The sequence below is a fragment of the Aptenodytes patagonicus genome, chromosome 3, assembly GCF_965638725.1.
Source record: "Aptenodytes patagonicus chromosome 3, bAptPat1.pri.cur, whole genome shotgun sequence".
Taxonomy (NCBI): domain Eukaryota; kingdom Metazoa; phylum Chordata; class Aves; order Sphenisciformes; family Spheniscidae; genus Aptenodytes; species Aptenodytes patagonicus.
This window is the reverse complement of record NC_134951.1, coordinates 122,975,668-123,002,465: the sequence shown is the minus strand read 5'-3', so window position 1 is coordinate 123,002,465 and position 26,798 is coordinate 122,975,668. Positions and strand designations below refer to the sequence as shown.

Here is a 26,798-nt window from a genome sequence, read left to right as displayed (position 1 = left end):
AATCCACAGGTATTCGAATGCTCGACCAGCCATTTATGACAGACATTATTGAGGCTTCCTCTATCAGTCATATGCCTCAAGTCATAGACATATATAGTGCCAGCTGGGGACCAACTGATAATGGAAAGACTGTGGATGGACCTAGAGAGCTAACACTGCAAGCGATGGCAGATGGTGTGAACAAGGTAACAGTCTTATTAAATAATCTGCGTACTGGGGCAGAATGATATGTACACACTTGCGCTGAAACCAATGACTTGGGAATACATGGTCCTCCCATGGATGTTGCAGAACACAATGCAATTGTGTAAACTATCCCAACTTTCAGTGTATTCCAAGGTCCATCGATGTTCTCTCTGCAATGTTGTGGCATTGCTTTTATTGTATAGTCTCAGGATACCATGCTCTCTTGCATGGAACTCTTTATCTCTAGTCAGCTTACATATGCTTTTCATGTGCCATCGCAGTCAAAATGGAAGAGCCTGATCCTGTAAATATTCCCCAGGTTGAAACATGCTAGCTGTACTACTGACACCGCGTTGTCTGATTTGGTGTGCTACCAATTTAATGATCATTTTGGATTTGTAGTGTCTTTCAGGTCACTCATATATGGTCATTATTATAGCTGTGATTGAACCACAACTGTTCAGATATCCATGGAGTAATATTATTCCCCAGTAGCAGGAGCCTCCTTATTTATTCCCACCTTTCCACCTCCTTGTAGGAACAGTCTGTGGTCTTTGTTAAAGACACTCAGTATCATCCTTATAGCAGCCTTCCAGTACCTGAAGGGGGCCTACAAGAAAGCTGGAGAGGGACTTTTTACAAGGGCATGTAGTGATAGGACAAGGGGTAATGGCTTTAAACTAATCTAAATCTACGCTCTTTCAGCGTAGATTTCTCACCCACTGTGAGGGTGGTGAGACACTGGAACAGGTTGCCCAGAGAAGTTGTGGATGCCCGATCCCTGGAAGTGTTCAAGGCCAGGTTGGATGGGGCTTTGAGCAACCTGGTCTAATGGAAGATGTCCCTGCCCATGGCAGGGGGGTTGGAACTACGTGATCTTTAAGGTCCCTTCCAGCCCAAACCATTGTATGATTCTGTGATCTTAGAATCTGTTAAACCTGTACTCTATTAGAAGGTTGGGTAAAATGTGTGCCACAACTCAAAAAGAAAACAAATCAGTCCAAAACAAACAAACCAACCTTGCATGGCTCTGTCTCCATCTCTTTGGTGTCATGCAGCCAGGACAACCACAGCTGTTTCTGGTGCTGTAGGGAATGAGCCTCCTCCCCTTGGTTGATCGTAGATGGGTTTCCATAATGAAAAGATCTGAAATTCCCCAGAACATCTGGGGTGGTTTTGTGTGGGAGCTCCACAATTACTCATTTTTCCATCCAAATTATTTCTCCCTCTTACTTGTGCTAGTTTCTCCCACTCTTCATCACCACCTCGCTGTGAGCAGCACATTCAGTTTACTGTGTTTTGTGACGTGATAATTAAATCTACTGCTGTGGTAGGTAGTGAAGCATCTAAAGCTTTCTCAAATCCTGAGCCTCAAATGTTTTGCCTATAAGAGATGAATAATAGTCATCTTCATGCTCTCGCCCATAAAATTGGCAATGTACTGCAATAACACAGGAAGACTTGTCACAAATTTCTCCTTAGTCTGCTCAGTTTTGTAGTATAAACTTTACAAACGTCTGACAAGCTCAAAGTCCCTCTGAAGTCATCTTACACAAGCTGTATTTCTTCTCATGACTTTCATTTCTCTAGTGTTTCCATGAAGATCCCCTTAAATACTCCTGTCCTGGGGAGAATTTTTGTTAAGTATGTGACACAGTTGATATATTTTTAGCAACACTTTGATGTCTTACAGTTAGTGGATCCTTGATCTTCCTTCCACTAATGTTGGCTGGAGCAGACAAAAACTCTGAATATAGAAAAATTCCCATATAATTTTTGTTACTCTCCTATGCAGAACTCATCTAAAAGTAACAGAAAAGGCACTAATAACCCTGGCAGGGGAAAGCAAACTAAACTAAATAGAGGTATTTTACCCTCTCAAGAGAAGCAGATTTTAAACTGTAGTCATGCTTTTTTGCAGTTTGGTATTTAAAAGATCTTTCAATTAACTTGCTATCGTATCGCCATATGCTTTAGTTTGTGGAGTTACGCTGGAATTAACCTTCTCTTTGAATGTTAAGTATAGGAGAAGGAATTTTTCTCTTCTGTTTTATTGTCTGGTCATAGTTCCATAATTGGGAGTGTTGGGCATATTACTTTTTTCATGCCTTCCCCTCAGAAGTGTTTGTAATTCTCTTTAAGAAATAATTTGCAATATTAAGGTCAGAAGGGGCCCTGAGATCTCTCAGGTTGAATGCTTGCGAAGGAGAGAGAATGGTGACGGTGAGCTGCGCTCTGGGAAGGATTGCTCTCGTACTTTATCAGAAAACATAAAATTAACAGGAGAGCCTGCATTAGGAAACCAGTTCTGTCAAACAGCCATTGCAGAATTAGAGAGCAGAAGGAATGATACAGGATTCTACCCAAGAAAGATGATGTTGTCCAGGGACAATTACACTTAATTTTATAATGGTAGTATCCCAGCTATCTCCTGGCAATACATGCGTGAACAAAGAGACAGCTCCACCCCAGATAACTCCCTTTGCGTTGTGATCATAGCTTTATCTACCCTTATTTTGCTCATTAAGTTTCCTGTCATAGAAGGGTTTTTTGGGTATAGTTTGTTCTGATCTCTTTTTGCGGAGAGCCAGATTTTCTAAAGATATTTCCAGATGTCAGTGGATGCTGGGTACTCTCCATGGTGCTTTGAAAAACCCACTACAGACTTTTCTGCACGTAAAAGACTAACCAGCCTTTGATATAATACCCTTTTACCTAGTTTAGGTCTATAATATATGCACCAAATTCTCTGTTGACTGTACAAATGTAAATCTAATTTATGATTATTTTTCAGAATAAAAAAACCCCCCTTATTGAAGAGAAAAGTTTCTTTTATAAACCAAGAGACAAATAAATGTAGGAATTCTTTTTCTCAGTCTAGGGCTGATTCTCACCAGAGTGATGGTTCATGAATTAGTGATGAAGCTGAAATATTGGCAGGGAGGAAGCAACATGCTGAGAATAAAAATGTGTTATTAAACTAAAAGCTATACTTTCAAATGTCCTAGAAGGAAATGTAAGATCTCTTGCACAGAACAAGATTAATATCCTTGCTTCTAATGCAATAAACTAAAAATAAATAAGTGGGAGTGATACAAAATTCTTACCGGGAATATGCAGTTAACTGAGTTGACAAACACAGGTAATGTTTACCCTGTTGCCAGCATACTTGGGAACCCAGCTCAAGGAGAAACTCACTGACAAGAGTTTCATCCTTCCCCCAAACTCCATTCCACTCTCATGTCCTTTTGAAGTCCTTGTTCCAGAGCTGCTGGGATGCCGGGGGTAACTAGTCTCCTGATATGGTAAGATGATGCTAACTGCAGAAACTGTGAGACGACGACTTCGTATGTTTGTTTTTATGGCTTGAAGCCGTGCAGCTATAACCAGGTGGGTTAAGGCTGATACATCTTCCTACCTTTCCTTTTCCATTTCCCATTCCTGGCATTTGTTAAGCTAATTCTTACCTTCTGTCTTAATCTTATGTTCACTTTAGTGTGCTCTTCGCTTGTAAGATAAATAGCATAAATAAAGGCAGCGCTAAAATAGCGTAATTAAGGACAGCCGGACTCTGTCCATCATATTGGCAACTCCTTCATGGGCTGTTTTACTAACTGCTTCTCTAAGGCTGAACATAAAGGGGATGGCGTATGCATGAACTTGGTGTCAGTGTAATACATGTAATCAGAAGGTATTGGGGACTCAAGCTGCTTTTTGTTATTAAGCCATGATCTCACTCATTTTTAGTGCAATCTATGCTTCACTGTGTTATCTCATGACTTTTGTTCAGGGGCGGTAGTCAGCAGCGTGACTGGGTCACCGAATAGTGGTAGTTGCACTGCAAAGATAAATGAGCTCACAGCTGAATTAGCAGGTGCTTGAGAATAGGGATTGAAAGATTTTCATACACACCAACATCCACAAGCAGTTCGGCAATTACCAGCACTGGTTTGACACAGACAAACAATCTTACCTAATACAAATTCCAGCTGCTAGAAAACATGTATTTGGGACATAGTTGGAAAGGACTTAATACAGCTTCTAGGTTTTAAAGACCAGGCTGAAACTTGTGAGTATCTAGTACCTGCCTAATGAGGAGGTCTTGTGCTCGCCCTTGGCTGTGAGGCACCTGATGCTGGCTGCCAGCTGTAACAGGAGACTGTGCTAGACTGCGCCCGAGTCAGATATCCATTAGGGTAGTCTGCAACAGCCTAAGGGACAAATGCTGTTCTGTCTGGTGAAAGAGATCCAGAGAATGCGCTCTGTCACTTGCTCTCTTTTTCTAAACACACTTGCAAAAGATGGATATGCTTAATGAGATTTTATTATCTGGGCCTCTAGACTCCATCTGAGCCACATCTGTGGTCAGCAGCAGGTTATGGGGTCTAGGGAGAAAAGGTGTATGTTTCTTTACAGTCTCAGTAAATCACCAACCTAACGTTGTTCTGGGGTGTTCTGAGGTATCTTAGCCCTGCACCAAGACCAGGCTGCTCATGCACTCAGTTTCATCACTCCTAATCACTCTGTGTCACATGTTTGCAGATATATTTCTTTGATGAGCTATGGAGGGATTTTATTGCAAGTGCAGAAATACAAACTAAAATTTAGAGAAGAGCAAGAAATCAGGATGATGGACTTAGGAACAAGCAGCCCGGCAGTGTTGAGCACAGCTAGCTATCTCATCTGATTGAGCAGTACTTCCAATTCAGAGAAAGGGGAGTGAGCCAGTAGTAGCATTTTATATATGGTATGGCTGGACAAAGCAATGCTTTGTGATTTACGTATCCCTTGTCTGACCACTTTTGGGGATAGACAGCTTGGAGGGGGGGTAGGGACGGTAGATGGGATTCCTGTGACAGCACAACTCTCTTAAATACAGACTTTTTGTTCTCTGGTACCTTGCATCCAGAATTGTGTCAGCAGTCATCTTAAACAGGAAAAGGTAACTAGCTCAAGAACTAATTCCACCCATGTTTTATGGTACATCCTGTCTTTAATGCAATATCCAGTAAATGTTTCTTATTTGCCATTTTGTGAGTCCAGTTCTTTCCAGCTTCAGCTATTGGAATTTAAGGCAGTAAAAAGAAGTAATCAAGCTAAGCTGGTCTCTACCTATTGCATTTTTATGATGTAGGCTTTTATATTAGTAGGTTGTGAGGAGTTGCTCATGGACTGAATTAATTTCTTGAGACTTCACTGGCTCAGCCGGAATGTATAAGACATGATCCATTTGTGCTTGTGCTGGTGAAAACGTTATTGCTTCCATAATACGGTTCTACCTAAGAAAATGCTGCACCAAGTACAAATAGCCAGGGGAGCGATATTAAGAATTTATAGTCTCATCATGGCTCTGTAATTGGGCTCACCAATGAAAGAAGAAAGGACAGTGTTAAAAACAAAAGGAAATATTTCTCATTTACCTCTCTCCAAGGCCACAGACATTGTGTTACTGTTCTTTGAACTATGCTGAAGATAGTACGTTAATAAAGTATATGCAGTTAGATACCTCTAACATAATTTTATTTGCTCAACAGCCAAGTGAGGATAGGGAAATTAGATTATGATCTGGCAACCATCTGATTACTCCATTTCTGAGGAAGCCTTACAAGCTTTATAACTTGGGAGCCCTTTACTATCCTATTGCTACTGTGTCTGGAATATGCATTATAATTCCATGCCTTGTCTTATTTATGTAAGCTGAAATCAAACCTTATTAAAACCCCACACGAGTATGTTATATCTGCTTGGAGTTCTGAAGTCACCCCGTTCATCTGATGGGGGATACTTTCAGGCTTTTGTAAAACAACATGACCAGCTTTTCTGACCTGGTGATGGGATACACAACCTTTCACTGAGTACATGACCCAGGTTTGGAGATCAGTCTGTGACCATCTGCTTTCCTACCACAGATGGGGGAATGGGCACGTGCCTTTGAGGACAGGACAGGGGCAAAACCCAAGTGCTGCTGATTTCTGTTGTGATACTGGCCTCCTCAGGGATGTCTTGGTCAACTCAGGACCTTGGCTGTCATATGTTTGTGCTTTGCATGGGCCTGTGACAGGGTTAAATATTGCCCTTCACAAAGACTCAAATGACTGTCACATAAAGAGCAGAAAGCTGCAGCATCAATAGGTTGGGCCAACATGGCAATATTTGTAAGCTCTAAATGTAAATATTTTCTTTATGGACATGTAAATTACTGTTTTCTAAGGAGGCAAGACAATAATACAGCCTCAAAATGTAGATTTTGCTGTCTCACTCTGACCCCAGGAGTGTTCTTGCCTAATCTCTGTGCCACCACTCAGCAGCCATGTGCTTTTGCTTCCCAGCAAGGCTGATGCTACAAGCCGGGAACTTTTGCACAGTGTTGCAAGAGCCACAGGTGAAGCTGTGAGGCCAGGGTTCATCACACCAGTTGGGAGCTCTGGGCAGAGGAACCAGCATCGTCACTGGTGGAAAGTAAATTGGGTGTTTAGAATCTTTTTCTCAGTGATAATCTAGCTCAGAAATACTGAAAAGAGGATGGGGTTGATTTTTGCAAATATTATTGATACCAGAAGTATGCCTGCAGAATTGTTGGACTACAGTAATGCATTATCACTTGTGGTACGCAACCCAGGATCCAACAAAAAAGGAATGGATAATTAAAAGGTTTTGTCTCAGCATTTTCAAAGTTCCCTCCTCATTTCCCTACTGGACTGAACCTAATTGAGACCTAATGCTCCCTCTCTTCACCAAAAGTGTAATTTTCCATTCATTTCTCTTGGCTAACAGAACTCCATCCAGTTTCAATGGTAATTTATACATAGAAAATGGCTCAAGCATTATTTTTAGCCAAAGGGAGGTATTAACAATTATGCAATTAATTGGGGGTTGGTGGCTGGGAGTTCAGTACTCTGTGATGAAGTCTAGAAAAAGTTACGTAAAGCCTTTTGTTAGGGTTTAAACAATTATAGGGCTTAGTTCTCTGACAATCTCGTATGCAGCCGTTTCTTGTACTTGGGTGATTATTACTTGGCCCAAATAGTTTCGGAAATCTGCTAGGAGGAACTAGACAGCCAGTTATTGAAGGCAACAAAATATGAAAGGGACAAAACCAAGAGAAGCATGACTGAAACATGGTTCCAAGTGACAGTCCTCTGCATAGCAGCCAAGCGTTTAGCTGAGTTCTTGCTCCTGCCAAAACAGCCTTTCCTCCTTTCCCATTGAATGCCTCAGGGTTAGGCCAGCGGTGAAGGGACACCACCTTCAGCAGAGGTCAATTTGAGTAGGATAACCCAGCTGCTGTTTCTTTTGCACGGAACTCCATGACTTGCGGGTGTGCTGGGGGGGCCAGTCATCCTGGGCTTTTCCAGGGGCACAGTACAGCAGCTCCAGGCTTTCGGAAGGGGCTGGACATGGGAGAAGTGCTAAGGCATTCAGCTCAAACAAGACAGCTGTCCCCTGAACGTGTGCAGTGGCAAACTTTGGAAATCCAAATATGTTTCCTGCTTAAGACTTTGATGTCTGTGTGGTTAAATTGAGATTATTTGGCTGGCTGTCAGGCATGTGTTTCTGCCTAGATTTTGCTTTAGATTTTAGCACTCCCCAAGAAATCAGTATAGGAAAGGAGCAAAGGGATCCAGGAAGTCACAGGCTACCAGATTGCTCTGGGGAGATCAGCCTGGCAGATGCAGAGGTAGCTGGAGGAGCCAGGAGAGCAAGGGCTCAACGGGCTGTCCAGCTGGCACCATGTCAGGGATGCAGGAACACGCAGGCAGGCTCCAGAAAACCCTGGCAGTGCAAAAGATGAGCAGCAGTTCAGCGATGCCAAGGACTCACTGCCTCCAGCTGGCTTGTGTTGCATAATTGGACTGCTCCTGCACAGGAGTGGTGGCAAGACCAAGGCAGAGCGAGGTCTCTGCGTAGGCTCCTGGATGTCTTGAGAGCCCAGCCCAATGCTCCCTGCCAAGTCATGACAGCGGGCAAATGGTCCCACAGCTCTTCCACAGTCAGTCCTGCCTTGGCATGCCCCAGCCTGGGGACACGATGGCGATTTCGCGTTTCCTGCCTGGGCTGCAAACTATGCTTTCTAAGATAATTAGCAATCATTACTGAATGATGCCGTTTTTAATTACAAAACATGTAAGGATTTTCAAATAATCAGTATTCTCTTCAGTACTGAAGAGAAAGAAACGCTCTTTTCAGAGGAAAATACAGTCAAAATTAATAGGGGATGGAAACTAACTGAGTCCTATTCATAAGTCAGTAGGACCCATGGCAAAGACTTGAAAAAGCTGTAGAATTTTTTGCTTTTCCTGGAAAACCAGCCTATCTCTTACATAGCAGGCACATAAATTGCTATTAAGTTATATAGAAGGTGCTGAAACACTTCTGTTTTCTTAAGGGGAAGAATTACAAAATGGCTTTCATATGTCATGCAAAAAGAAAGGTGCTTATAAAATAATGTGCTTTAAATTTGTTACAGAAAGCAATTTCCAGTTCTGTAACTTTTCATATTTTTTTCAAATTTGCTCCATCTGCATTTCCTTCCTTCGACATGGGACAGTCCATAAACATCAGCAAACCATTTGGCTGTCCTTATCCTGAAATACCTTCTCGCTGCGCATAAAAAAAATACCTCCTCGCAGTCAGGTGCTGCTTTTTTTTCTTCTTATCCCATCTGCCTGCTGGTGTCCCAATGCTGTCGCTCCCTGGTACTTGGCTTTTCAGGGCAGGAGTCTGTTCTTTGTTTTTAGCTTGTACTGTTTGGAAACTGTTCGTCCTGATCTATGACTGAAGGATTAGGTCAAAGCCAAAGGGCATCAGAAACATGTTGTAAAGACTGTTATGTTCTTTCCATCAAATGGAATTGTCAAATACCACCCATTTTTATCTGCATAGTGTGATCTAATCAAAACTTTGAGAAACACTGGCTTAGGCACTAGCCCAGCAAGCGTGATGAATGAACACAGTAACAAGCAAAAAAAAGTTCAAGATGCGCCTGAAGTTACATAAAGTGAATTAGGCTGCAGTCCCCCGCCAATTTACTTTTGCAAGGTAGTTCAGTAAAGAAGTTTTTCTGGGATTACGCTCTTTAGAAGATGAGAAAAGGGGTAAGAAAATGTCTCAGGGATATTTTTTGCTGGTAGCACAACATCCCACGAAGGACACTGGAAATAGAAAACCTGCTGTTTCTGCAAAGAGAGCTTCTCAGTAGCTGTCTGACTTTCTAAGCATACAGCCTTGCCCAGGATTTAATTTTGGTTTAGCCTGAATTGAGAGGTGAGCCTCTCTTGGGCTAGTACTAAATGCACCAAGATCCATTTTCAGCTCTGAGCGAGATGCAGCTTCAAATGGCTCAGAAGTGTGGGTGCCACGCTATGCATTGCTTTTGGGGGAAATGAGCAGGTTTCAACAGGATTCTGGATGAAAGATACTCTTTAAAATGTGTCTTATTATCTTGCTGGTCTTCTCTCTTCTTCCTGAATCTTCCTTCATGCTCCCTCTGGTGTTTGTAGTGTGTATTACTAATACCTTCTCCAGTTCTGTTTTTGGCCTAAATTTCCAGCAGCCTAAGTTGAGTGACATCACTGAATTTTCTGAGGTTTGTATAAGGTCGAGATGTAAGTAGGAGTTTTCAGTTGGCTTTAAATGTGACACTTAGTTGACCCAACTTAGATTTTTCTGGTTTAGACTACTAACGTCCAGAGAATTGAAAATTCACTTCCCCTGAAGCCATATATTTCCACCTGGTAAATGAAACGATGCCTGAGGGCAGCCACCAAACAGTTTGCCTGTGCAAATTCTCCAACTACTGCAGGTCTGGCTGTGGGAAATGTAAGAAGCAAGTCCTAAGCATCATTGTAAATAATGCACTTGCACTGCTATCAGTTTATTCCAGCAGTGTTTGCTCCTCTTCCCAGTCCTGGCTAAAATGGAAAGGCAACTGAAATTAGAGTGTTAAGAGGTGAATTATGGTTTTTAACACTAAGCCACACTTGTGGATGTGACACTTACAGAAGTGATATCCTGAGGCCGTTTGCACGTTACAGTAATTACATGCAGAAAAGCCGTCCCCAGCAGCACTCTAGCAGGCTAACTCCACCCACGAATTCGAGCCTAAATTTCAGTTCCTCCGTGGATTCCCTCTGCTCCCCGCCAGCAATCTGTTACTCCCATTTTCTGCCATTCTGCCACAAATCCCACTCATGGGGTGAAATGCTGCAGTTTTGGCAGCGTGGAACAATTTGCCGAGCAGGGCTAAGTCTGCTTCCCCATGCCGAACGCTGCAGAGGCTAACTTCCAGGCACCAAACTACTTTTGTGAATTTATCACATGAAAATGAAGTGTTTCCTGTCCCATTAAAATGGCTGGAAGGAAAAGGTTGTTTAAGAACGGGTCTGTACGTGCCAAACGTCCTATTCCTGGCACCAGCAGCCACCGGCTCTCTGCGTTGGGCAGCAGCCTGCCTTTTTGGGACAGAGAGAGATGTGCTTGGGCTGCCACCGAGGCTGTCCAAAGGAGGCAGATGGTAGCAAGGTGATGTGATGGTGTATGTGGGCACGATGACGAGCTTGGGATGTAGCCTCTGAAGTGAGTCCAAAGCCCAGGGTAGGGCCCTGTAGGGGAAAAAGTCAAAGGGGAAAGGAGGCATAACTCTTCCTGTTATGCTGATCTTTTTTATTTTTTTTAAATAATTTGCTGGAATTATTTTGGTTTTAGAGTATATATTTTTGCAACAGTATCTTCCTCCCTTAAAACTCAAATGATTGATCTCAGATCTTTGTGGGGGTTCTTAGACTGATTTCAATAAGCTTTTTCATAGTCATCATCTTTATTATGAAAATCTATGTCCTGAGATGTTATGTACCCCGGTGGCAGCAAACCTGCTGTGCATTTCAGTGAATTATAATGCAACTCACTAACGTGCTTGAAATAATGAGGTTGCTCTGTTCAGTGGGGTATGATGAAAAATAGAAGCTACTGCTGGGAGCTCAGATTTGATTTAAATTCCTGGCAGAAAAGGTTCCCTATTAAAATACCATTGCAGGTTGCGATGTTTGTATATTCTTTAACTTCCATTTCATGCTGGACAGTGAAGAGGCCAGAAGAGATTTTTTTCTTACCTTCTGCCCAATGTGTATAAACAGTATGTTAAATTGAGGCCTTGCCCCCTTTTGGTGCTGCTGGAAGTAAACATCGGATTACATCAGACTAAATGCAGAGAGAAATGGTGGCTGTGCTGGAATTGGTGGGAGATCTGAGCTTTGGGTTCAGTAGCACTGATCTTTCCCTTAGTGTCTGGGTTCTCAGGTCTAACCCTCTTCCAGGCAGCCCCTACCTCTTTCTTAGTATGGGATGAGAAGAAGGAGCTGAGTTGATCCCTTCCCACTCCTTGCCTATCTGGAAGTTGGGGAGAGGGTACGGATTTCTTTCCTTTAACTAATGGGAAGCTTTTATAGCTGCCCATCAGCTTCAGACTCTTTGTCCATCTCTCGCCTTCTCAGTGTAATTGGTAGACCATCTTTCTGTAGATGATTCATATGGTCCCATAACTTTGTTTTCTGCTTAGTAGTAGAAGCTGGTTTGTCAGAAAAACAGCTCTGAGTCAGTGATACCTTTGGAGAAAAGTCTATTGAGAGAAAAATGTGCCAGTTCTATAGAGTTTTTTAGCCATTGCCTGAACCTAATTGGATCTTACAAACCCAGCGCATGAGATGACCTATATCCCTTTTAAAAGAACGCTTTCCTCATAGTACAGAGACCTTGACATAAACGCTAATGAATCCATAAAATGTCTTAGCATCTGGCACAGGAGCTTTCAGGGCATCAAACAAAACAGGAGATAAATGGAAGTGCTCTGTGTATGTAAGGCTGCAGAACTGGCTGTGGCTGCCAGTTAACTGGATTTAATAACCTGCAGAAGTCCATGTTATTTCAGCTGAAGTTTGATTTATATTTTGTTTGGACCAGTTTTCTCCTTAATAGATGCCTAGCTTTACAATTAGATGTGCAGTTTAAAGTAGCTGCTATCTCCTATCTGCAATTTAACCCAAGAGGATCAATTTTCCCCTTTCATAGGGCCGAGGCGGCAAAGGAAGCATCTATGTCTGGGCCTCTGGAGATGGGGGCAGCTACGATGACTGTAACTGTGACGGTTATGCATCGAGCATGTGGACAATCTCCATCAATTCTGCTATAAATGATGGACGGACAGCTCTGTATGATGAAAGCTGCTCTTCAACCTTAGCCTCCACCTTTAGTAATGGGAGGAAGAGAAATCCGGAGGCTGGTGTGGTGAGTCCAGATATTATTGTCCTGTTGCTGCTGTCTTTGTGCACTCCCACAACCTATTACAACTCTGTCTGCTTTGGAGCAGCAGATGGTCCTTTGTTGAGATGGATATTTTCTCATCTGCAGTACATGATCGTGCCAAAACTGTCAGCTGAGGAGATGTGGGATTAATATTGAGGAAAGCAATGATCTTCCATCTCTTAGAGCTTCATATAGTTGGTGCTTTCTTTTAGCAGAAACCAGATTTAGAAGTTCAATTGCACTCTTTCCAGAGGACAGTGTGATAAAAGGTCTCCGTAAAAATCTAAATGAGAAGTGTCAACATCTGACATCATACTTAGTTGTACTGGCAGAGCAGTCATGAACCAGACTTCTGCTGTACTAGAAGCTGCACAGAGCAGAGAGACATTCAGTCACCTACAGAGGAAATGTGGGGGGTTCCGATCACCCTCAGTCTCATACTGAGCAGCGCGGCGCATCATAGTCAAGTCCCCTTCAGGGCCGTACCTACAACTGGAAAATACGCAGTTTCTGTTCAAGTGTAACTGGGACTCTCTTCCCCTGTACTGATCACTGCTCTTCAGCACCTTCAGACTAGCCATAGTCTAATTCACAGAGTGGAAAATTCAGCTGTAATAACTCAAGGTCAGTCTTTGCCAAAAGCCTCTGTACATTTTCCTTGGCCCGGTCTCAAAGGCAAAGACACATTGTAGCATCCTAAATGCCCCTGTGCAGTAGCAAATGGAAAAATACTGGTTTCTGTCTTGGTACCAGCTCTCTGCTGGTATCAGCCAAGACGATCTGTGGCACCTTTGTAATTATCACCATAAAATGTACTTCTGAGGTTTCCTTCTGGTCTCTTCTAGTGACTAATCTGCATAGAAGATAGCAGCCTGGTACTGCTGTTGGTTCTGGAGTTGCACAAATGTTAGAAAGCTCAATACTGCTAACAATTCTAGTTTCAAATCCTGGTTTCAAATCCTTCAGATAACCATAAGGGAATTTAAGGCCTTTGGTTAGACTGTGTTTGTAGGAAATAAATGACATCCATATGAGTTTATGGCTTCTAAGTGGTAGTGAATATTGTTTTCCTACATCATAATTTATTCTTGCATTCACACCTTCTGTAACTATGTCTCACTTTTTTTAAATTGATATGCTATTCTAAAGAAGAAAACAGATCCTAGGAACAAACGCACAAGTACTCTAAAGAGCAAGGGCGCAAACTCCACTTTCTGTATTTTTCTGAGTCTGTAGCTGCAAGGAAAATGGACTAGCTAATTTCGTTAATTACGTCTAATATCATTGCAGGCTACAACGGATTTATATGGCAACTGCACCCTGCGTCACTCAGGAACATCTGCAGCTGCCCCTGAAGCAGCCGGAGTGTTTGCCTTGGCCCTGGAGGCTAAGTATGCTGTTGAGAAATTCCTTGTGAGCTCTAGAGAGGAGAGGGCCTGTGGTTTGTTTAATGTTGTTCATCATACAAGTTGGCTGGCTGTGGCACAGGGCTAGAAGGAACAGCTAACAAGCTGCCTGCTACAGTAGTGACATGCTTGGTAACTTACAGATGGAGCGACAGTCTTGCCAAAGCCATGTAACAGATACATTTTGGCTGACTCGCTCTTTGTGTCCTCTCCATCCACTGCTTCCAGGGGTTTGTCTTCTCCGGCACTGTTTGGATGGAGAGATTATTTCATTTCTCCGCATATCCAGTGGGGAATGCCCAGCCTACAAAAACATAAGAACGAACCTATAGTATCAGACAGGAGTTCATCTTGTGCCACATACTGTCTGCAATGACAGATGCTTATGAGGGAGTACAACAAACAGGGATTAAGAGCAAGCTTTCAACAACAGCTTTGGCAAGCAGTGGTTTGGAGAGAGAGCGGTCAGCCTGTCCTGTTTAATAGCCACAGGCAGATTTATCTTCCTTGAATTTGTCTAACACTTTTTCAACTTGTCTGTATTTGGCACCTGTATCATTCAGTGGCAAACAATTCCACAGTAATAATAGTTTTTGGCGATGGTGGTGGGGAATGTTGCCTTTGTGTTTTCTTAACCCATTGCTGGTAATTTGCTTCTGTGCTACATATTTGCTCTGTTATGTGAAAGAATAAATAACCATTGTCTATTTACCATCTCCATGCTATTCGTGACATTGGAGACCTCCTGTATATCTTGCTTCATTATCTTCTCTAATGATTAGGACAAGTTTTCCTTACAATAACCTATACCATCTTTTTAATTTGTGTTAAATTATTTTATGAAGTGGGACAACATTTACTCAGGTATACAGCTTCAGTTGCTGTAACCACAGCATGAAGTGAGCACTATGTACATAGTTTTCTTCAACAGTATGCAGAAGAATGAAGATTTGGCAGGGGAGATAAAGTGTCTATCATTAGCAGAGCAATGATCGTTGTGCTCAGAGCATGACTTGGGCCAAGTCTCATTTTCAGGTTTTATACACATAAAACACACAGGCCAAGTGTTTTAACTTCGGATGATCCTTCTACTGTCAAATTCATTCAGTGATGTATAATTATAAATAATAATAATAATGATAAATAATTATGGTCATAAAAATATAAAGGTTTAATGAATTTTCTGACCACTGCATGTTTAACCTGGACTACAACCTTAGTATCTCAGTAGTAATTACCATTCCTCTTCATTTGGGCTATCCATGAAGACTGGAATTACTCTTGCCAAACTATCACAAGTAGAAATTAGACTAATAACCCTGGTTTGCAATTGGGTTTCTAGCCTTTGCTGAGAAGAAGGGTGGGGGGAGATAGAAAGAACTGTCAGTGTCTCCTACCTCCTTCCAGGCTGGCTTTATTAAACCTCCATTTTAGTGTGCAGAACTACCCTGGATGAGGTACACTAGCCTTCACAGGAACGGCTAACAATTTCCCATGCAGACAACTGCTCCCTTCCATATGTCTCTCAGCTCATATACAATAGATGTCTGATGTGTCTCTAAAAACAGACCAATCTGTGAAATGGAAAGTACGGTTTTAAGATATGTAGCAGCTCTTAAAAGGTTTCAATAAGAATGATGCAAGCGATATCTGGTTTTCAGCTATCTTGTGTCACCTTGGAAAAATGACAGTAATTGGCTATTCTGGTGTATATTCAGCATGCACACATGCTTATTACTTGGGGCACAGAAAGCTGAAAAGCGGATCCTTCTAGGTTGATGGTTTGAATCAGACATATTGTAAAGTTGAAAGAGTTCATCATAAAACTGGAATAGCTTTAGTTATGTAGAATTAGAATGTCAGTTCTAAAGCTTCCAGAATAATAACTTAAAGTGCCCTTCCTGTCTCATAATCACTGCAAATCTAGGAAGACAAGAGCTGATGATGAAAAGTGGTCATCGAATCTAGACAAATATTACTTGACTGCATCCATCCATACTGGTATATCACAGGTGACAAACCTCTACCATACCTTATAATGCAAACCTACAGCCACCCACAGCCCATATACCCATATTCACCGAATACTGAAATTACTAACACCTTGATTGTTATAGCTCATCAGCTTAATCAGATTGGACCTTCTCTGGGTGAATCTTGGAAGGTCCATGGGAAAAGCAGGAGGAGCAGGCAAGGAGAAGAGGGCAAGATTTAAGAGGAAGGCTAGGTGAAATTCTGTCATCGTCCTTTTGGTTTTGTATTCTTTTCAGGATCTGGTATAATATCCTACTCATTTTATTAGTTAAAAATTACATGGTGGATCCTATAACGTGTAGTTAAAAGCAGTTATTTCAAGAACAGGGAAACAATCAAATTTTTTTGCAATTTTGGGGAATATATTTTGGGGAAGTACTATACAATTAAAACCTATTCTTGTTCCCGCTGAAATGAACAGAAGCTTTGTTATTGATATGTGTATAGATACAATTTCTGTGTGATTCATAGAAGCAAATTTTACCAAAAGGCTTAGTCAAACACACTGTTTTTCTTTAATATCTGCTTGGAAATACTGTACTGTGTTTTCCATGTTGCTCTTCCACAGCTTGGATCTGACATGGAGAGACATGCAGCATCTGACAGTGCTCACCTCCAAGAGGAACCAGCTTCACGATGAGGTTCATCAATGGCGTAGAAATGGCGTTGGGCTGGAATTCAACCATTTGTTTGGCTATGGTGTCCTAGATGCAGGAGCAATGGTTAAGATGGCGAAAGACTGGAAGACTGTTCCCGAGAGATTCCATTGTGTTGGGGGGTCAATACAGGAACCTGAGTAAGTGAATAGTCTAGTAGATGTGTTTGGCTTCTTCCAGGCATTTGGGAGACCACAAGCATGCACATACGTGGGCAAAGACATAGATAGTCAAAGAAACATAATGAAAATTTTTTTTCTAAGAAAGACTAACATTACCAGTAGCATTCCAACTATTTCAGTAAGTTGATAAAATAAACTACATGATCTTTCAGTTCCTGGTTTGCTGGAGGAGTGCATTCTACAGCTCATCTGTATCATCGTTGCTAGTGCCAGTAGTGTTAATAGCAACATCCATTTCTCCTGAGTACTTACGGGCAGGTTTGTGCCAGAGTTTCTGTGAATAAAGAGCCTGTGCACAAGTGAAAATCTGGGAGGCTGGTACTGTAAATTATATGAACTGCTGCTACATGAAATATCTGTCAGCCAGGTCGTAACTCCTTGTGACATATTCCAGCAGACAGCTCAGCTCCAGAAGACTGAAACAATCTTCTACAGGTACCAGTGATTCTGTTTGAACACTACAGCATTTAATTGTGTTTGGTTTATGTTCTTCAAATCTCTAATTGCAGGCTATGTAGTCAAATTATTTTCTGATTTACCTTCATGTGCTGAAGTGAATGAGTCAACAAGTGAATGAATTAATACTATTAGACTGCAACAGCTATAGTTCAATTCAGTTATTTGAAATACTAATCTAATAATGGCCAATTTATTTCTATACCATTTGAAATTTGACTTTTCAGTGCCATTTTTGAAGGCATCATTATTCTATTGGAAAAATAAAACAAACCAATATGCCACCCTGGCACATAGCTCAGCCAGGCAAAGAGTAAGTTTGTTCCCAGCCTCCAGATGGGTTTGTATTTGCAGGATCCAAGGTTCTACAGCTGAAATACGAGTTTTAATTTATCTGGCCTACGCATGCTCACAGATAGGAAACAAATGAGAGCGTGCTGAAGCGAATTTTGAGCTATCTCTAGTTTATTCATAATTTAAATGCAGAGAAATTATCTCATTTATCTTGGTGCAGCCCCATTTATTGAAATGGGGATCATCCTAGAGGAAGAGAGAAAATTTCTTTCTGTAGGCTTGGCTCCATGCATTAGACAATGTGGTAGAGATATTCTGGCAACAGACTGAGCCAGAGGCAGGCAAGTGCTATGCAGTATTGTCTCCTTCTGCCTTTGTTTTTCTGTCCCGTGTCTGCTGGTGAACCGACGGAAGAGCAAAGGTGATGGCACCTTTCCTCCAGCCCGGGTGTCTGGAATTGCAGTAAAGATTCCCTATAGCTGTCGTTGCCCAACAGGCTCCAGAGTTGAGAAATACATTGCTTTGTATTGGTGTCTTTTGAGAGCAGCACCCAGAACAGGCTTTGTGCTTACAGCACACAGATTTGTAAAGAAGAGATTTTAAAAGCGTACAACAGCAGCCAAGTTATTTCAACCAAGTCAGTCACAACCTAGGCCTCCTAGCTCTACTGCAGTGATTCTTAGTGTGCAGTCTGTATGGGTGTCTCCCATACCCACAATTACCCAACACGTGCATGTTAATAGTACTGCTGTAATATTTATGTCCCCAAATGAAACACTGACAAGAGATAGTAAGAATCATGACTTGCAACATCTACACTTTTTGAATTACACTGTAAATTAAACCAGTGACGTCCCAGCATCTCCAGAGATTCCTTGGAAATGAAAACTATGCTGCACTTCTGCCATGGATAATTGGGTTATTTTTCCAGTTTGGCCTTGCTGGAGCAACATTTTCTCTATATATATTCTATATATGTTTATATAGATATTTATAGATATAAAATACATATTCAATATATATTTAGATAGGTGAGTAGTTGATACAGAAGTGTGTACCATAAGAGCATTGTCAATTAGCAGAAACAGGCCAGGAAAGAGTTGACAGCCTAGAATATACAGTGTGCTGAAAGCAATCAGTATTTAAAGCGCAGCATTTCTCTGCTGCATGTAGAAACACTTGTTAGCAATAGGAACTTTCACTGAAGAGGGATTTTTGTTGGATCAGCAAAAAGAAAAAAATGGACAAGTCTGAATCTGGCTGGTCCAGGGAGGTACAAAGATGATTTGGGACAATCATAGTCCATTAGCTGAGGAACAGGAGCATGGGAGTGTGCTTCTAGAGAGCAGTTAGCTCCCCGTGCTCATCTCTAACTGGGTACTACACTTCATGCAAAAGTGAGTATGTTTTTTATATATATATACACACACACATACATATATATATATAGCAATTGGGCAGCAGTACACCATGAGGGTGTGGAAAACCCATCTCCTCTTCTGCTCCTTTCGTGTCAGGCTTTTTCCACCACCCCTGGTTCTTTTTGTTTCTTTGCGGAAATTCACCTGGACTATAGTAATTAGTCTAGCGAAGCAGAGAGTATTGGATCCAAACTAACAGGAAAGGGGGAAACAGAGCAAGCCTTTTCTCATGTGTTTTAGGGAGCTGAGATAACTTTTGCACTGCAGCACTTATGAAGGTGGAGAGAAAGGCTGTCTGCAAAGCAGATGGGGTTGTAACACTGCTTTTACTTCTTTGGGTTTTGGTTTTGATAGATAGAAAAGACTCACGCTGTGGTGTCCTCCCTCATTTACTGGAGGAAATGCGCTTACCACAACTGTTGGAACGAAGCATTGTTTGACAAAGCTTTGTCTACTGTGTGAGATTGCTATGAGACAACATGAATTCAGATTGCTTTGAGGATTATGCTTCCCATGCAGAGAAATTGCAAGTATATGGCAACTGTGAGATTATGATCCTTCACCTCTGGCTGGCATATAGTGCATCTTCTTTGTGCTTTGGCACACAAAGTAAATCTTGAGGGTATTACAATTATATGTTCAAATATTTTAGCTATACAGTATTTATGTTATACCAGCTTCTGCTCCAGGGCATCCATAAGATTCAGAACAACACAGGTTTTTCAGTTTAAGGTAAGTGTTTAAATGCCTTGAGGACCTGGACCTGAATGTCTTTTTACTCCGCAAGTACTCCCAAGAAGGCAATACTCTATGAAAGGGGGTCAGAGACTGGCCTGAGCCAATTAGTGATGTACTAAGCTGTAATACCTGGAGCGCATCTCCGGAAGAAGAGAATTTCTGGAAGCTAGGCTCAAATGAAAGGCTTTCACTGGTCTCTGAAGAACGCACTATTTATTAGCAAAGGGAAAAGGCTGGTACTCATTTCTTTTGAAAAGAAGATATTTATTACCACAGTGTGGTCAATGCCCTTTAAAAGGGACTCTCTTATTTTACTGCAAAACCTAGGTCACGGAGAAGCCACTGGGAGAGGTAATGACAAGCTGACTGGAGTCTTTTGTGACTTATTCCCTTTTTTAATGATCGCAGTAATTCTTGTCTTTCAAGTATTTCTTCTAGGCAGAGGAAAGTGTCACGCTGCTCACAGCTTGCTGATGGTGAAGACGCAGAGACTTTTGTTTACACTTCCAGTGTAGTTTGCCAGCCAGTTTCTGAGGCAACTGGTAATTGCCACTCGCATCCTCACCCCGAGGGGTTTAGCAGGCGCTCGGCAGCCTCGGCTGCTGGCAGGGCGCTGCTCCCAGGCCAGGCACCAGTGCCCTTGGACCTGCGCTGGGATCCCAGGTGGGACTACACAGTGCACAGTGGCTCCTTGGCCTCCTCTGTGAGAGCTGGGAAGGCATGGATGCATCTTGCACAGGAGTGAGCCTGCGTTCCACCTGCAGATCTAGCTTTTTGGTAATACTTGGGACAAATGTCCTTCAGTTAATTGTGAGTTTGCCTTCATAAGGACTGAGTTATAATCACCAAGAAACTTGAGATTTCAAGGTGTAGCACTTCGGCAACTCAGTAAACAAGTGCAACTTCTTTCCTCTGTGTGCTCCTGTGCGGCAGCAGTTCAAGGATAGCAATTTTAATGGAAAAATACTTTTCAAATGAGCTGAAACTGAGATCCCGTGTTTGAGCTGGTTTCCAAATCAGAACAAGGATGTAGGCTTTAATGTGACTGCACTGAAATTCTGCGCAACTGGCTCCTCTGACTCCAGACAGCCGTTCGCTGCTGTCTTTTAAGGTGCCTGTCTAACACGACTGACTGCTCATGGTTCTTCTACTGAACATACACATTATTATGCAATTACCCAATATAGTAGTGATAAGTAAAGGCAGCTATTAAATATGTTAGTGTTTCTTAAATAGCAGTATGTACTTCTTAATTGTATTCCTTCTCTTTGTGTAGGTGTACATTTCATAATGTATTTTCAAATTAAGGTTTTGATATCATTTTCCAAAAAGAGAATGTTCTCTTTCTGGCTACTAAGTTTGCAACTATTATTTCCTTACTTTTCCATGTATTAATAAGGAAAATAGTACATTCTTTTTCTGTGAGGCACCAAAAACCAGTAGTTTCAGCATTAGCCATGTCATGCTGTCTATATCCTTGTAATTTGCTTCATTTTCTTTTGAACTGCAGAAAGGTCCCACCAAGCGGCAAGCTGGTCCTCACACTTACAACTGATGCTTGTGAGGGCAAGGAAAACTTTGTTCGGTACCTTGAACACGTCCAAGCAGTTATAACTGTGAATTCCACTAGGCGAGGAGACCTCAACATCAACATGACCTCACCAATGGGAACAAAGTCCATTTTACTGAGCCGGCGTCCCAGGGATGACGACTCCAAGGTGGGTTTTGACAAATGGCCTTTCATGACCACACACACTTGGGGAGAAGACCCCCGAGGCACCTGGGCTCTAGAAATTGGGTTTGTCGGCAGTCTGCCACAGCGGGGCGTGCTGAAGGAGTGGACACTGATGCTGCACGGGACTCAGAGCGCACCATATATAGACCAAATAGTAAAAGATTATCAGTCCAAACTGGCCATGTCCAAGAAGGAAGAGCTCGAAGAAGAATTAGATGAAGCAGTGGAGAGAAGCCTGAAGAGTATACTGAGCAAGAACTAGTGCTGTTCTGCATGACGGTGTCTTTCCTTCCCCAGATCCCTCTACTCACCTTTCTACTATCCAAACCTCTGTGTTAGACATATTACAATGATCATCTCTGTAGCCAAATTATCACACTTTCTTGATTTTAAAGTCTTATATCTCGTCAATAATTATTTTAATTACCACTGAAGCAATCCTTTTTTTACTCTAAACCACAAATATACTGTCCCCCACCGAATACTATGTACAGTTTGTGACTGTAAATGATTTTTCTTTTGTGTCATACGAATAGGTAATAACTTGCAAACAAGTTGATGGCTTTTCCCTTCATATTTTTGTGGTAAATGTTGTTTGTATTAAAAAAAGAATGAATTTTAACATTGGCAGTTGGTGATAATGGGCACATTTTAAAAAAATTGTGAGAGAGGGAATCACAGAGAGGTTGGCTGGAGAGATCTTTGAATGTCTAACAGCTCCTTTTGCATCATGGACTTCAGTGGGACTTTCCCCATTGGGTTCAACCAAAATAGCACTAGACCCTACAAAAAGAAATAATCCAGAGATGAAAATTTACCAATCCAATTTGCAGAAATCCAGTTCTTCTGAGAGTTTTCTTTAATATATACAATTACACAACATACACGCTTAACACTTCAGCCACAGAATGGTTCAAGAGGCATGCAATAAGGAAGGCAAAGTGATGCCAAAGCCGGGTGACATGGGGGAAGTGCTTTGCAAACAGGGTCAGGGCATTCTAGAAGCACAAGTTTCAGTTTTGGGTTTTTTTTAAGTTTTGGCAATTTGAATCAAGTTACCATCTTACAGCAGAATGAGCACATAGGGAATGGGCTGTAGGATTTCTGGCAACCTGCGTGCAAAAGTGCATCTGCTCATCTCTATACTGAGATGTACTACAGCAGCGTAAGATGAGGCTGTGTCAGCATTTCCGACCACAGACCCCTGTTTTCTGGGGTTTACAACCTGGCTGTCAGTAAATTGCTGTGGGAGAAATTTGAAGTATGCAGTTTCAGTCGCAAGGCAATTTTTTATTCAAATTTCATTTTTAAAAATAAAGATTTGTTATTTTTATGTTATACAAATATATTTAAGGAGAAAAATATGCCTAAGTTATTAATATGTAATGCAAAGTTGGCCTTCTTGGGAAATAAAATGTAGTGCGTTTGGGAAGATTTGTTGGTAATCATTGCTCTTTGCTGTCTAAAGAGTCAGTCCCACCTTCACTTTTCATACATGAGTAAAGTCAGTCTCTCTCGCCCTCAGAGTCTGCTCTGGCTATTGCCGCAAGACATAACATTCTCCTTGGTGGGGATTACTCATGGTAGTAACCACTACGTGTTCTCAGGTGTGAGATCCCAAATTTAACCTTTGAATAATAAAGGGTCTTGATTCTGCAAATATTTAGGCACTCACTCACAGTAAAGGCCATCAGTGGACCTACTCAAATTCTAATTTTAAGCAGGTGCTTCGGATCTTTGCAGGATCCAAGATCTACTTTTTAGCAGTGACTAGTTTCAGAATTTTATTATGTATTTTTAATATGCAGAGTATTCATCTAAAACATTTTAATAAGAGTTGTCCTGCCTGGTTAATCAGGTGCATAGTAGAAACACATTCAGTAAGTAAATATTTATCTAACAAATTAAAAATGTAACCCAAAGGTTATATGGTGCACACGTTTCACTTAAGAATGTATCATCTATGCTGTTATTTCTAGTGAATATCCACCTTTTATCTTCCCATAAAAGGCCTGTTCTTTCCTTTACAAATCCAAATGCAAAATAAACAGCTCAACCTACTCAAAGTCTATGTGAATTACACTCTAAAGCCAAGACAAGCAGCCTCGCACTACTCACAGGTTCCTCGTTGCGTGCAGCGGTCCCTTCGGACAATCGAGTCACACTGGGATAAAACAGGCATCAGCAGAAGAATCAGGCCCTGTCTGATTTTTGGTTTTGAAGTGCTCTTGGTTATTTGTTGAAATACATTATAGTGCCAGCCGTGTTTAATTTGGTGATTTAAAACTTAACCCAAGGACAAGATGGGTCCATTTCAAAGCATGAACTGGAGTTCATGAGGCATGAGCCAAAACTCGCTCAAGTTAAATGGGTCAGGGACAGGTTTGCTTGTGTCTTTGGAAGTGAATGGATCGCGCTGACGGCAGTAGGTTTCTGTGGAAGGCACCCAGTTCTCAGAGCAGCATATACATATCAGAGGGAAGAATTTACCATATATATATATATATATTTATGCATACACCTGTATGTCTAAATGCATACGACACACCTGTGGTATCTCTCTCTGTGTATATATATTACATACGATATGTATACTCAGAGTATGTTACATATATTTGCTTATAAATATATATATAGAATTACATATGGTATGTAATGTATAATACATATATGCACATCATTACTTTTTGTGTGTATGTGTTCAAAGAAAGAGGTAACTGGAAGCTTTTGAGGGACTTACAAAATGTGGAAAAAGTTCTGGAATACGAAAAGTCCATGTGGAAATCTTAAATGAACGTGTACATGACTTCCCATTGCATTCATGTAATTTTGCAGTTCTCTGTTCAATCATTAAATATCTTCTAAAGCAGCAAAATAACTAGATGGTTGTTCATATTTTCATAATGCTGACATAATTTATTAAGTGAAAGATCACGATAATGAGTGTTATACAGAAATGGTGAGTTTTTATATAGGTATATATAAAACTAAGTGTTTATGCAATATAGAGATCTACTTCAAATTCTTCAGGATTTTTGCATCAGGGGATCGCTGAAAAATATGTCCAGTTAGACTAAGTTTTTATGGTATTGCTGATGGAAAATAAAGTTAATTTGTTAGTATTTATAATAAAGGGGAAAATGAAGCTCATGATTTGAAACAGGTGAACACTGTTTAACTAAAGCCCTGTGATGATGTTTTATAATATGAGTAAAATAAAGAGCTGTTGTAAACTGGCAGGTCCTATCATTGCCTATCCGAAGGTACACGGGAGGTAATACGCTGCTGTAAGTGGGACGACTTCCTACGCCTCTGCTTTTTATACTGATAAGGACATTTGTGTCCTGCGTATGCCGGATACTGAGAAAATAAACATGACCCCCCAAAAGAGCTGATAGCAACAGATGAAGACTAGCAGGCTTTATGTTAACTCTGTGATACCGTGGGACATAGAAGATTAAGGCCGCAGGCTAGGAAGAGCTTTGGGAATTACTTACGTGGTTCAAACCTGCTGGCTCCAAGGGCAGCTCTGCAGAGGCACGCAGCGATGCGGGTGCCGAACTGCTGCCCTCAGTGGGGAAGGGGACGCTCAGGAAGAGAGACAGTGACATTTTTGCACTGCATTTCATAAGCAGTTCTGGCCCCCAGGAAATACTACAGCAGGTTTTTTTCTCTGCTGTTTGGAGCACTTTGATCCACAAAAAAACCCTATTTCCTCTTCCTCCCTACTTCCCACCCACACTTTTGGGTACTTTTTAGCTCACATGTTCCCATGGCACAGGGTACATGTTGTTTTATAATTTCTTACCATGTCTGCAGCAGTAAAAGATGACGGGGAACCTCCTGATCTCGTTCTGTTTGCCACAGAGGCGAGAACGTGTCTGTAGTAACCTAGGTCTCATCCCAGGCTCTGCTGAATAGATGCTCGCAAGTATTTCACCGTTACACTTTAGCGTTAGCATTTAAACACTTCGTTGAGAATTTGCGTTTGAGAATCTGCATTTAAAGCAGAGGTTAGCCCATAAATAACGAGATTTACTGTATCTTTCAGCATTGTCATTATGAACAATAGAATACTAGTGTTTTTCTATATAATTTTCATACAAATTTACAGAAAGATGCCTGCCATCTGCAGCCTTACTGGGCAACTGCCATGTTTGTGGAAGGCAGGTCAGAGATCGTAGCAGAATTTAGGCCTTAGTTCCTCATGGTCCTTGACTTCTGCTGATGTTGGTGTCCGTGACTGCAGCTCAGCACCAGCTTGGTTCGAGTCTTGCACCTCGGGGTTGCTGCCTGTGCAATGCAGTACGTGACTTCTTCAGTAATACATGCCACTAAACCTGCTTTAGGAGTGGTATTTATACTGCCCAGCTGCTGAACAAGGTTTACGAGCATCAGAAAACCGTTTCTATGTCAGCAGCGTAGAGCGGTGACACCACAGCACAAAATAGATGAAGGTGGCGGGGGCTATTCACACATGAGACACCTAACCCAGGCTCTCCTCAAGTGTTGCCTCTTTGCCATTGACTAAGGCTTTTTGTATTCTGAACATTAAGCGCTCTATTGCAGTGAAACCAGATGGTTGCGGGGGGGATACCCGGTTCAGTCTAGGTACTGTCTAAATCTGTTTACACCCTGTTTTGTGACAGAATTATTAAACAGGCTTCCTATTGCTGCAGTAGTTCTTTTTTTCCCCTTGCAGTAGTCAAAACTTGCTTTCACCAGCAGTTATTCTGAGCAGTTGCTCCCAGCTCACCAGAGTGCAGCCTGCGTATGCACTGATAAATTCCTTCTCTGCGGTTATTTACAGTGTTAATAAATGAAACTGAAAAGCAGCACACACCCTAGCAAGAAATGTCTGGCGTATACTCCCACAGCATTTCAGTAAAACAGCATCGACAAAAAAATCCTGAATAAAAATGTGACTATGTGGGTCACCTGTCCCTGTTTCAAAGAAGAAGGTGCCACTTTACCAGACATACTAGTCAGATTAGATGCTACAAATGCATTGGAACTCACTAATGAAAAAAAACCCCACACAATATTGAAGGAAAGTCTTGGGTGATGCAAGAAGGTAGTCCTGAAGCTCGGGCTCGTCAGCTCAAGTGGCGTTTAGCCCTGTCCTTCACAGCTGACGGGAGTAATCAGCCAGAAAGAAAAAGGCCTAACAATGCCGAAAGCTGAAATGAAAACTTTGAGAACAGAGACGGGATGGGAGAAGGAACGTGCAGAGCCCAGCCTAGTAAGGCACTTCAGTATGTACCTCGCTTTAGTGGGATTATTTGTATGCCTGCGGTCAAGCTGAGGCCTAAATGATGCATCAGCACTTCAAATAGGTGCTCAGTATTTGCACGTATACACGTGAAGCCTTTCTCTTTTTTTTTTTCTTTCTT

General features: G+C 41.7%; 1 protein-coding gene across 1 annotated transcript in view; it reads left to right on the top strand.

Annotated features, from left to right (window-relative positions):
• PCSK2 (proprotein convertase subtilisin/kexin type 2) overlaps positions 1-24,641 on the top strand; it is a 107,295-nt gene extending 82,654 nt beyond the window's left edge. Inside the window, exons 8-12 of the mRNA XM_076335045.1 lie at positions 10-185; positions 12,250-12,465; positions 13,774-13,874; positions 16,492-16,719; positions 21,181-24,641. Of these exons, the coding sequence (XP_076191160.1) occupies positions 10-185; positions 12,250-12,465; positions 13,774-13,874; positions 16,492-16,719; positions 21,181-21,667 (1,208 nt within the window). The 3' untranslated portion in view covers positions 21,668-24,641. The remainder of the gene's footprint in view (positions 1-9; positions 186-12,249; positions 12,466-13,773; positions 13,875-16,491; positions 16,720-21,180) is intronic.
• The last annotated feature ends 2,157 nt before the right edge of the window (positions 24,642-26,798 follow it).